Below are 13,275 nucleotides of genomic sequence, written 5' to 3'. Positions count from 1 at the left end.
TCTGTTACATATGTCTCTGTGGCTCTTTTAGGAGTATGGAGGAGAAGGAGTTCCCTGTGTGGTTGTTGGAGGAAGTGACAGCTCATGACAAGCGACAAATGTTGAGGCACCAATCTTGCCGTCCCCGTTTATTTCAATGGTTAAAAAAAAAACAAACACACAAAGGCACAAGATCAACAAAAATACTGCCTTTCAAGGGCTATTTACTATAAACAAGGTCAGGTCACGAAGGAGTTCCTTCTCTTCGCTCTCTCAATCCAAGGAGAGGAAGAGGTAGAGTCATTTGCCCTCACTGGGCAGTTTCCCGGTACTTCAGAGGAAAAGGAAGACAGTTAGTAGCAGCATCTCCTTTCAGCCTGCATTGGGATTACATACCTGTGAGGGACGCAGTTGGAGACCCTCTGATGAACATGCATGACATCTGATTTTATTCTCTCAGGAAAACAAGAAGATAATCTCATTTCACTATTGGGTAATACAATGTTAAAAAGAAAGGTGCCAGAATGGTAATTCAGAGCAGTGCCAAAGGGGAACCATTTTTGGTTCAAAAAGACCCATCAACATGAAGCTTCTATAAAGAATGTTTATTTATTTAGATCTGTAACAAGCTCCATACAGTAAATGGCCAATGAATAGATAACAGATTTGTGTAATAGCAGTAGGTCCTGATTTTAAAAGACTCTTCCTGCATACAAAAAGACTGGCTAATACAATACCACAGGCCAAGACAAGGTTTTCTTACTCTGTATGTAGTCTACTATAAAGTATAGAAGTCAGGAAGCTTTTCAAAGCATAAAGAACCAACTTCATATGCTGAGAACCCTTTCAAGAATGAAATGGTGATTTGTCAAGCAATGGTTCTATAAGAAACCACACAACAAACACAGTTTAGAACCATACAATGTCATTAAAGAGCCATTATCTTTAAGAGTGATGACAAGAGTTATATTAAAGCATGTTATATCCATATGATTAGTGATATGTTTTCGTGTTATCATGCATGCTGTTCTTGAGGGTTAGGATTTATTTTTTATGACATAGATTAAATTAATGTTATTTTTAATATACTCTTGATACCCACTATAAACTTATGTATGCATTGCTTTAAACTTCAACAGACGCCTATATGATAAGTGGTAGTGTTTATTTTACATAAAGCATATTGGGTGTCTCCAAAAACCCATCACCTTGCTGCTTCAAAGCAGTAGACTTTACCATAAGTTCACTTTTATCTGGTTTATCTTATTTAATTTTTTTTTCAGCATTTGTATCTATTATATCTTATATTATTTTGGTTCACTCATGGCCATAACATATGTTCCTTTGAACAATTGTACAGTAAAGTTTTTTGGTTGTAGAAACTTTCTGGACAGATGTATCTGCTCATTTAACTAAAGCTTTGTCACATTAAACAACCTTTCCTGGAAAACTCATAGATTTTCAGTCATATATTTCATTGAGAATCTTAGTGAGTTAGGAGTAGTTGCAGCATGCTTCACTGAAAAAAAGTCATGCAGTTTGACACTTCAATCAAGTTTGATTGTGTCTTAAATTGTACTAGTGGGCTTGAATGTGTGTGAGAGATGACAACCAAATGAACATTCATCTGGAAGTAAATCCTATACAATGATACCACAAAGAAATGCAGAAAATTGGTGTTCTGGGCGTGCAAACAGAAGAGAGGCTTATTTGTCCAATGTTTTTCATACAATGACAGAATGGAAAAATGAAAAAGAAAGGGCAGAGATTGCAGCTGAACTTGTCTTGCCTGGAAAGCATTCATACAGGCACAGGCATAGTCAGGCAGCACGTTAATTGGCTGTCAGAATGTGGCAAGCTCATATACTATGGAAATTTGAAACTGTGAAGAAAACTTCTGAGACAGTCATGTCTTCCCCTGTGATTCCTAGTTGAATAATCTGATATCTTCAAAGTGACAAGATCCAACAACTGCAGTCGTTAAGTTTAATATGCTGTCTGACTAGAAGTTCTGTAATGTGCCGCTGGCCTAAGATCATCATTGAAGAGACAGCTGAAAAGCAAAGATGTGAAAGTTACACTTGAATTTCAACAGTAAACTCCAAACAAGCTAATGGTTTACTTTTCAACTTCGAAAGGTTCTTTATGTCTTTGGATTCCAAACATAATGTATATTTTTCTAAGTCTTGAATGTAACCCCAGGATCCCATCATTTATATAATAGCCACCCTCCCCGTTCACCTGTCACTACTTATTTCTTAACTTCTTAACTTCTTTTAACATTTTTAAGTCTCATGTCTTTTTCCAGCTTCTGAATTAGTGTTCCTACCCTATCTCAATTAACAGTTCCTTGTAAATTTCACCATCTAGAGTAGCTCATTAGTTGTGAGCTCACTTTTCTGATTTATAGTAATGATATTGATTCTGGTACAGTTAGTAAACTTGACAAATTTGCAGATGACATTAAAATTGGAGGGATGACAGACAATGAGAAGGCAGCAAAAAGAATTCAAAATGACCCAAACACCGGGAAAATGCAGTTTAATGTAGAATAGGCAAAGTGCTATATATGGGTGTTAAGTTGTCAGAGGATAAAATGAAGAGACTCTGTGCCCAAAAGTTAAAGGTTTAATTCAAGAACTGGAAGCAACAACAGGAAACAATTAGTCCTCCAAACTTTTTCGATTCCTTAACACTCTCCCCTATCCCTCTTCACTATCTCCACCTAGTGGCCAAAGTACAGAACATAACAATGGGCAAAAGGAACAACAATTATAAATACAAGATGGGAGACACTGTCATACAGGAAGCAACCTCTGAAAAGGATTTAGGGATATACATTGACGCAACATTTTCATCAACTAATCAATGCACAGAATCAATTTAAAAGGCAGCGATGTTAGGTTATATCATAAAATCAGTTGAATTTAAGTCAAGGGACGTTATGTTCAAGCCATATAATCCACTCATAAGACCACATCTGAAGTATTGCGTGCAGTTCTGGTCACCAGGGTACAAGAAAGACATAGCAATGCTTGATGTTGTGCACAGGAAAGCAACCAAGTGCCTCCCAGGACTTAAGGACATGTCATACTCTGGTAGACTCAGAGAATTAAACCTGTTTAGACTCGAGCAGGGGAGACCTAGACTAGGTATTCAAAATCCTGAAAGGCATTTATAAAATAGATCCAACAACATTCTTCCAGCTTACGGGTGAATCACATATTCGAGGACATCAGTGGAAATTAAGGGAAGTGCATTAAAAACTGAAGCCAGGAAGCACTTCTTTACGCAAAGAGTTGTGGGACTCTGGAACAAATTACCAAGATATTTAGAAGAAAACAAACCTTGACAACCTTTAAGAAAAATCTGGATGAGATATTGGAACAGCTTAGCTATTATTTAAACATACGGGCTGGATGGACTGAATGGTCTCCTCTTGTTTTTCAAATCTTTTATGTTTCTTATGTACCCTGTTTACCTTTCCCTGTCAGAGGTTTACCATTTCTCACCAATGCAATCCTGAGAGGTTTGTTGTGTTTTTCTTATCTACAGTTTTTAGCTATAGTTTCCATGCACACATAATCTAGATCAGAAATATACATATATCAAGTTAGTGTTTCTAATCATTCATTACTTTTTTATATGCATTTTCTACAATTTAATAGTAGAAATCACTAATAAAAATGTAATGATGTGGGCAAACATAAATTTACTCATTAGGTCACATACGTTACGACCCATTTAAACTTAAACTGATTTATTTGCTAGTTTATTATTTTTCTGCTTTTATTGCTCTGTTATTTTAAATGTGCAATCATAAACCATCAGAGAGGAAAACAATGTGGCTTAGGAAAAACAGAGAGGGATTTTTACAAGTACAAATACATTTTTCAAATTTCTAGAGAAAAGCCAAGCAAAATGACACCTTTTATTGGCTAACTAAAAAGATTACAATATGCAAGCTTTCGATTTTGAATTTTGGATTAAAATACCAAAATTCTGATTTTGAATACCTGGACTAGGTCTCCCCTGCTCGAGTCACATTTCTAGCAGTTAAATGCCATGACTGAAAGTCAAAATAATGTTCTGTTTTCTACTCTTTACCAAAAGTAATAAAAATACAGTAAGATAAATTTACTTTATTTTTTACAATAAAAAATACTTGGCTTAATTTGTGAGTTGAATAAACTTAATTTCCCCCTGAATTGAATTGTGACCTGACCCTCTCTTGGGTTTCTTTTGGCTATAACTCTCAAAAATCTCCTTATAATAAATATAACATAAATATATAATAAATATAGCATATGAATATAATGTATTTTCAGTTCTTTTGAGTTAATTACTGCAGTGCATAATATCCTCTTTCTCACTAGCTATGGCTGGCAGATGTCAAAAACAGCAGGTCATATGAGATGATTATTGTTTTAAATCCCAGATGGATTATTACAAAAATTTCAAATGCATACAATTGTTTGTTTAAAACATCAGGTTTTTCACAATGTAATCTGGAGTCTGACTAAATATTATGCAATAAAGGGTAAAAAATACATATATGTAGGCACTATCAACTCAAGGAAAGAAACGTACAGTTACAACAGATACTTCTGTGAGGGAGAAAGAGAAAGAGAGAGAAAGAGATAACAATGACACAGAAAGGTTCCTTAATGGCACAACATACCAGCACAGCAGAGAGATGTAAATTGAGAGAAAGAGAGGAGGAGCAGGAGAGAGAGAGCAAATACATATCTCCAAATTATTGGTGGGGACTTAACATAGCAATGCATGACCTTTTAACTAAACACAGAGCAAGAGAATGAGACTTGGCAAGAAGCCAAAAGAAATCCAAGCTTTTAGGTGGTAACATATGGTCCCTAGCTAGAGAAGGTGGGACTGTGTTATCCGTTTAAGAATGAGGCTAAGGGGGGTGGAGTTTGAGGGGGTTAGCAGTAGACTAATATCCATCCATCCATCCATTATCCAACCTGCTATATCCTAACTACAGGGTCACGGGGGTCTGCTGGAGCCAATCCCAGCCAACACAGAGCACAAGGCTGGAAACAAACTCTGGGCAGGGCGCCAGCTCACCGCAGGCAGTAGACTAATACTTTCTCTAAAAGCCGCAAGAAAAAGTACATAGTTCCTGATTGGGACTGTACTTCTTTAGGATAACATCCTTTACATTTTTAATTTAAGGACAATAGGGAGTAATTCAGTGGCAGCCATATCCTAATGTCCCAGTAGCCAAAGGGAACTGCCCTGTCGTTCAACATGTAATCTTGGATTGGTGGCATAAAACTGATTTCCTTAAAAGCGACACATTCCAGAGGAGTTAAGGAGAGGGTTCATTGGCGGAAGAAGATAGTTCAGAGTTGTGTGAGAGAGACACACAAATAGATGGAAGTATAGGAAGAATAATGCTTTAGGCTTTGGGACTAGTGGGTTAGCTACCTCACCAGATAATTACCTGAGGAGCAGCTAAAGCTTTGCATCTTTTGCCATTGTCTTAGAACTTTGTATTCTCATTCTGTAGTACATTTTACATTACATATTTTTGGTTTCTTTCCATAAAACCTGAACAGGAGGATAACGTCCATACACTAAACTACTAGTCTTGTATAAACCCGCTGAAAGGGAATATGCAGACCAACAAACATTTGCCTGTAGTTTCATAAAAAAGATTCTTTTCTGTACAGTGTAATGTTTCTGAACTATATTTAGCAGCAAAGTTCAACACATACATACCCCCAAATAAAGGACATAATAACAATAATACTGAATCTTTGGTTTAGTTTAATGTTTTTCAACCAGTGTGCCACAGCACAGTGGTGTGTCATGAGAGTTGCCCAAGTGTGCCATAGAAATCCATCCATCCATCCATCCATTTTCCAACCCGCTGAATCCGAACACAGAGTCACGGGGGTCTGCTGGAGCCAATCCCAGCCAACACAGGGCACAAGGCAGGAACCAATCCCGGGCAGGGTTCCAACCCACCACAGGACACACACAAACACACCCACATACCAAGCACACACTAGGGCCAATTTAGAATCGCCAATCCACCTAATCCGCATGTCTTTGGACTGTAGGAGGAAACCCACGCAGACACAGGGAGAACATGCAAACTCCATGCAGGGAGGACCCAGGAAGCAAACCCAGGTCCCCTAACTGCGAGGCAGCAGCGCTACCACTGTGCCACCGTGCCATCCGCCATAGAAATCATTTTTAATAATTATTATAATAATAATTTAATGTGTTAATATGCTCATCTACGGACAAAGTATATGGCAATAACACTAATGTTTCATGGTTCATGTAAACTCTTGTCTTTAAACTGACATTATCTTAATGCAAAGTAATTTGTTGCAAAGGGTATTGAATCATATTAGATGTTTGCTAGCTATGTATACAATAGTTAATGCTTTCAGATGTGTTCTTGTATATTCTTTTAAACCCTATTATGTATACCATTAAGTAAAACTCCAGGCAAAAGAACTACAATCCTTTGAACTCTTTCATCCTTTTATTGGTGATCAACTTTTTCTTTCAGTCTTTTAACTACAATGGTTTTGTGTATACATGCAAAGGTCAATGAGTAAGTTAGTTTGGAAACAGAGTTATTTTAAAAACAAAACTGTGGCAAAGCTTATTCTGAAAATATACAATTACACTTAATTTAGGTAAAGATAGCATCATGCATGTGCATCAGGGGATCATCTTCCTGGCTCTGTTAAGAGAAGCCATTTTATGCTGGGGGAAGTATTTAGTTGTGACTATTGCTGCTAAAGGTGTGACAACCAAGGACTGAAACTATGGGGGCAATTAATTTTTTATCTGGTTCATAGGGGTGTTTAGATAACTTTGTTCATTGAAAAAAGAAAGTAATGATGCAAAAATTGTATACAGTCTGGTACCCTTTCTCTATTATTGCATTTTGTCTAAAGGTCAGAGGCAGTTCATTGAAAAATTTACGCATTGGTCTTGGAAAGGAGAAAAATAGTTTTTCACAAATCTGTACATGCATGTATGCGGTACTTGCTTTTGGGCAGTGGGTTGATTGCTAAAAAGCACCAATCTTGAAACCGTGGAAGAACCATGTGCATTTAGTGAATAAAAACAGTTAATGTAATAACAACCAGATAAGTTTGTAACAATTTAGTTAGTGTGATGTTGGTCAATAAACATGCTAAGTAAAGTAGTTATGTGTTTAAAATTTAACACATTATTGGAATGGAAATAGGCTTGATGGCCTGTTTTCACCATTTATGGATACTAACAGCTAAACATACATGAGCACATTCATCAGATATCAGGAATCAATCAGTCTGTCCTCTATAAAATTCAGTCTGGCAGATGTGGCTGTGAAATTGTAAAATCCAGATCAAAGACAAGTTGTTATGTTATGTAATTTTCCCCATACTGTTTACATTGTAAATACATCATACATAAAAACATACTTCTTTACATCAGTATTTTAATAAACATATGTACAATTTGCATTTACAGTAGTTCAGGTTCTTACCTTTTCTTACTGAAGTGAATTAATATTTAAAATTATTGTTTGCACTATATGAATTCTCTATTAAAGTGCTTTTATGTCTAGTGTACTAGAACCAGCAGGTAACCTTGTCTCGTATCATCATAAATTACCTAATTGCATTTTTTTAAAATTATACTTTTATTAACTTGTCATAATAGTTGCCTAGACTCTCATCTATTTCAGATCGGGGAACTTTGTGTCTATGTTTTCAACTTATATGTGTGTCATTGACACAGCTGAAAAGCAGTCTGTAATGTAAGTACATGAGTCTAGCATTACATTAATGTTAGCATAATATAATTGTGTCCTCTGACTGGCTGACTTCCAATGCATGATAGAACTGTTCCTTGTACCAGGTTTCTGGAATTACTATTGGAATTGCTAAAGAATGCATAGATGTAGTCTATTTTCCGATTTTATTTCTACTTTTTATAATTACTTTTATGCATAGTAATAACATTACACTGCCCTTGCATAGTCTTCTTGATGCATACTATATCTAATTCTATCATTTCAGCCTTTTGGAGACATTAGAGCAGTGATTTGAATTGTTGAACAAGCATTTAATCCATTTCACATTGTCTTTTTATTTATTTTTTTCTCTGGGTAGAAATTAATAATTTTATTCTTACATTAGCAACTACAAATACTGTAGAAGATTATGTAAGAAGAGTATGTAACAATGTGTTATACTGTTGAAATAGACAACAGAATCATTTAAGAAAAAACTGCATAATCAGTAAATGGAATTATAAAATGTTACTGAAAATATGTTCAACAAAAAGTATCACTTCCCTACATATAATTTCAACAAACAATTATTTTTTCTAAACACCGATGTGAGTTTTTAAGAAATTGAATTTTTATTGCAAGGCAGGAGGATTGAGTCTCATGAACCAGATAAAAATAAAGACAATAAATTGTTTAGAAGTTAGCCCCATGAACAGTAAGATTAGAACTAAGTTGATTAAGTGTTGATGCAACCTAAACTCAGAATACATTTACAGTAAGTTGATGCAAATTTATTTTCTTCATTTTGCACACAAGCCAACTGACCTCATTTTAAACATTGGTTATTTGTGATGACAGCTTTATAAACTAATAGAAATGTTGCATGGATGACAGAATCCCAATGTAACTGTTCAAGGTGAAGTATAATGTGGCCAGTGTGTCTGGTCTAAATCAGGAATCTAGCAGCTGCATTTTAAAATTATTGTCTGTTTATACTTTGTATAGGAAGACTATTGAAGAAAAACTTGGAATCTGAAATTTGGTGTGAAAAAGGATTTGCAAACTCCACATTAAGAAGTAGTTTTGTAGATGTAAGAATGAAGTTCACACTATAGCTCAGAATTAACATTATGTATACCACTAAAGCTAGTCACAAAAAAGCAGAGTGATTGATACCTTTCAAGAAACAAGACTCACTTGTTAGTATTTAGTAAAATAAGGTTTACATTCATCCAAACACTGATGTCTTTCAGTGTGTGCTGTCATGTATCCAGGAGTTATTTTTATGTGGAGGTTGTGTCATCAACATAAAAACTGAAAATAGGGCAATGTTAAGAAACCTGGATATGCCAAAGTAAACTAGTGTGAACTTCTTTACATAAACAAGCAAATTGCTGGTAGCTTTGTTTAATTAAATATAAATTAAATTTAATACTACTACTACTGCTTGGCTGTCAGAGGTTAGTACAAAAACTGGAACTGTAACCCAAGAATAATCAGGGTTTGATTGCCCAGGTGAACTTTTGCACAAATTGTAATCATAACAGCATTACTGTAAACATGAAATTTTGAAAAAAGTTATGCTTAATTATGTCTGTATCTGAAAAGTCTTAGCTTTATCATATCATTTATCAGGTTGAACCATGGATAATGGCACCACAGCAATTGAAAAAGTCTTTCAATATAAAACACAATGGATCGTCAAATGATGCAAACAATAAACAAAATACACTTCCAAAACTAGATTAGTAAATTATTAAAAACAAAAAAAAGAGCTTTTTCTATGATAAGCTGACATTAATATCCAGACTGACAAGATTCATAATGATGAACTACAGACTTATTTTGAAAAACAAATTACAAGATTTGAATAGCAACAGCAGATTACAGAATGGATCAAAAATTGGCAAGAGCTGATAGTGTATGTATTTTTCAAAAGAGTAAATCTATTGCTAATGACAGAAGGACAAATCTTGTGGATAGGATACAAGAAGAGGTGTATAATGGAAAAAGCAATGTCAACACAACAGCACCTGAATAGATTAGGTTCAATAGAATAAAAAACATACAGTAGGCATGACATAATGGAGAAGATCAGATACATTAGGTAGAGATACTGGAGCAAAGTCTGGGAGAGATGGGGATGGTGACTAGAAAGTGAATACAGATGTGACAGGTCTATAAGAGGATGGGTATTACTTTGAGCTAAGATGCAAAATAATAGAAGGCGTATGAGCTGTTGATATTCCAGAGTGCACAATCATGTTGTTTCTGTAATCTTCAGCAAAACAACAGGAATCATTGCCTTTTACTGATTACCCTGGTAGAATATTAGCTGGCTGTAGTAATTAAGGATTTTTTTATATATTAACTTTACTTACTGGACTGGAAAATTATTGCGGGTCCAAGTGATTTCTGCAAGAGGTTGTGAATTTACCTCACAAACAAATGTAGCATTTTGCTCCATTTCTACATCCACTGTTTCCAGGGGAGTGATGATCCGTGGACCTAAGGAAAGAAAACAAAAATTAAAAATTGCAGATACTTATATTAGATATTCTTATTCAAATGTAATTGTAATAAAGGCCTACAGTGTATTGTTTATACAAATATAGACTACATATATTGAAGGTCAGTACCACAGAATAAATTTGTTAAATAATGAGAGGCATTAGCTATACTGGCAATGAGATCCAGCTTTACCTTTAACAACTTTGTAGTCTCATCATTTCTTAAAAGGAAGCTGTTCAGCAGAAAGCATGCTGTTTACCCTTAAACCTTCCATAATGGAAGGGCTTGATGAAAAATATCACTTTAGGGTGATGCCATGGTACTCAATATCTTGGACCAAATCTCATCAATACCATTTGTACTAAATCTGTTCAGTAAATTTCATAACATTTAACATCTTTTTAAAGCCCATACATCTTTTTAAGAGTATCCCTCTTTCTCTCTCTCTATATATATATCTATACTAATAAAAGGCAAAGCCCTCACTGACTGACTGACTGACTCATCACTAATTCTCCAACTTCCCGTGTAGGTAGAAGTCTGAAATTTGGCAGGCTCATTCCTTACAGCTTACTTACAAAAGTTAGGCAGGTTTTATTTTGAAATTCTACGCGTAATGGTCATAACTGGAACCTGTTTGACTGACTCACTCATCACTAATTCTCCAACTTCCCGTGTAGGTAGAAGTCTGAAATTTGGCAGGCTCATTCCTTACAGCTTACTTACAAAAGTTAGGCAGGTTTTATTTCGAAATTCTATGCGTAATGGTCATAACTGGAACCTGTTCGACTGACTCATTCATCACTCATTCTCCAACTTCCCGTGTAGGTAGAAGGCTGAAATTTGGCAGGCTCATTCCTTACAGCTTACTTACAAAAGTTAGGCAGGTTTCATTTCGAAATTCTATGTGTAATGGTCATAACTGGAACCTGTTTTTTGTCCATATACTCTAATGGAGGAGGCAGAGTCACGTATCGCGTCATCACGTATTACGCCTCCTAAGTAATCACGTGAACTGAAAACGAGGAAGAGATTTACAGCACAAGTCAAACGCGGGAACGAAGGTAAATGACGTTAATTGTCTTTTAATACTGTGTACTTGTTGAGTGTCTTTTAATACTGTGTAAGCATACATATTAACACATGTGCAATTAAACGTGTGCATTTACGGGGTGATTTCTCAGGCTTAAAAGCTCGCCTTTTATTAAAAAGGTAAATGCAAACTCTTTTCATTCTGAAGGGCACAAACCACGTTAGATTTCAGCCGTTAAACGCGCAAAAATGTCAGTACACCAGATAAATAAGCGCAACATATTATCAGTTGTATTGTATGCTTACAATACATATAGAAATGTGTTAATCGTTAACTAATATTATGGGATGGTGTTTTTCGACTCGCGCTTTGATTTAAACGATTGCATGTCTTGGTGGGTTTGCGTAGCTTATTGTCAATATCTTTACAGCTCTTTTTAAGACTTAATTTAAAAAGGTTTTCTTTTCTTCTTAATAAAAATTTAAAAGCAGTACTTCGCCGGAGCGAAGCGCTCACTTCACTCCCTTACGGGAATCGAACCTCGGACGTCAGCGCTAGAGGCTAAGCCCCTAAAATTGCGCCACGGCGTGTGGTTCGTTTATTTGACAGCATGTAGATCGGGGTAATTACATTCACGGCATTCGTAGTCTGATTCACAATCTGATTGTATGGGTGGTTACCTACCAGGTAACGCTTATGGTTAGCCAGCAAGTCATCTCGAAGTGATCACTCGAGTGAATGCAGCTTCACAAAAAAACAGATCCTTAACAAACTGTTATTGGTATATTTTCCCTCAATTTTAAAAGGTTTTCTTTTCTTCTTAATAAAAATTTAAAAGCAGTACTTCGCCGGTGCGAAGCGCGGGGATTTGAGCGACTGACGCATACAGACATATTCATGAGTGCAGGTACTTCGGAAAGAAAGCACCGTGTAAACCTAAACTTTAAATTAAGTTCATAGACCTACAAAAGTTTGCCATTGATTTGAGGCAAGATTGCTTTTCTCATGTACAACTATACGTTGCATTCTTAACAGTAAGCTTGCACGGCTTGGTCATATTACAACCTGAGTGCTGAACTGACAACGTTGTATACAAACAGAACTATAACAATCGTATTAAACAAAAAAAAAAAGCGAAGAACCCTTGGATTTAATAAAAAGGCTCTTTCCTTGGCGAAGCAAGGAAAAAGGAAGACCTTATATGGCGTTCGTTTATAAAACAGCGGAAAAGCTGTGTTAAGGCTGCTTCACAAAAAAACAGATCCTTAACAAATTGCTATTGGGATATTTTCCCTCAATTTAAAAGCTTTTCTTCTTCATAAAAATTTAAAAGCAGTACTTCGCGGGGATTTAGATATATATATATATATATATATATATATACATAGAGAGAGAGACAGAGAGAGATATATATATATATATATATATATATATATATATATATATATATATATATATAGATTTAGATATATATAGATATACATATATAGATATAGCTATATATATATATATATATATGTATGTATGTCTATATATATATATATATATATATATATATATATGTAAGCTTATAAGTACTGCCTTACTTCTCTTTAAGACAGGAAGATGTAATGATACTTGATTTAAACGATTCCATGTCTTGGTGGGTTTGCGTAGCTTATTGTCAATATCTTTACACCTGTTTTTAAGACTTATTGACTGAAATGGGCTTTCACGAAAAAAGTTAGGGCTTTGCTACAGGATACACCCTCCACAAGTTAAGCAAGTACAAATAAAAGTGTATATTTCTGTTTTTTTTAAACCTTTTAAGTTTGTATGCATAGCCCCATTTGGCTGTTTTAGTTTTTTTTTTCTTTCTTCAGTAATATATAATCTCCTTAAAGAAAAAGAACATATGCATTTTACTTTTTTTGTATCTCTTTAGTAATATTTTAGTGTAAAAGGATAACCAGTATTTAAACCTTTTATGTTACTTTATAAA

The 13,275-nt window shown here is 35.1% G+C and overlaps 1 protein-coding gene across 1 annotated transcript in view; it reads right to left on the bottom strand.

The window, feature by feature from the left end:
• musk (muscle, skeletal, receptor tyrosine kinase) overlaps nt 1–13,275 on the bottom strand; it is a 127,846-nt gene that overhangs the window by 82,062 nt on the left and 32,509 nt on the right. Inside the window, exon 2 of the mRNA XM_051928321.1 lies at nt 10,132–10,258. Coding sequence (XP_051784281.1) covers nt 10,132–10,258 — 127 coding nt within the window. The remainder of the gene's footprint in view (nt 1–10,131; nt 10,259–13,275) is intronic.

The sequence above is a fragment of the Erpetoichthys calabaricus genome, chromosome 5 (genome assembly GCF_900747795.2).
Source record: "Erpetoichthys calabaricus chromosome 5, fErpCal1.3, whole genome shotgun sequence".
Classification (NCBI taxonomy): Eukaryota; Metazoa; Chordata; class Cladistia; order Polypteriformes; family Polypteridae; genus Erpetoichthys; species Erpetoichthys calabaricus.
The sequence above is the reverse complement of the archived record's forward strand: the minus strand, read 5'-3'. Positions and strand labels throughout refer to the sequence as shown.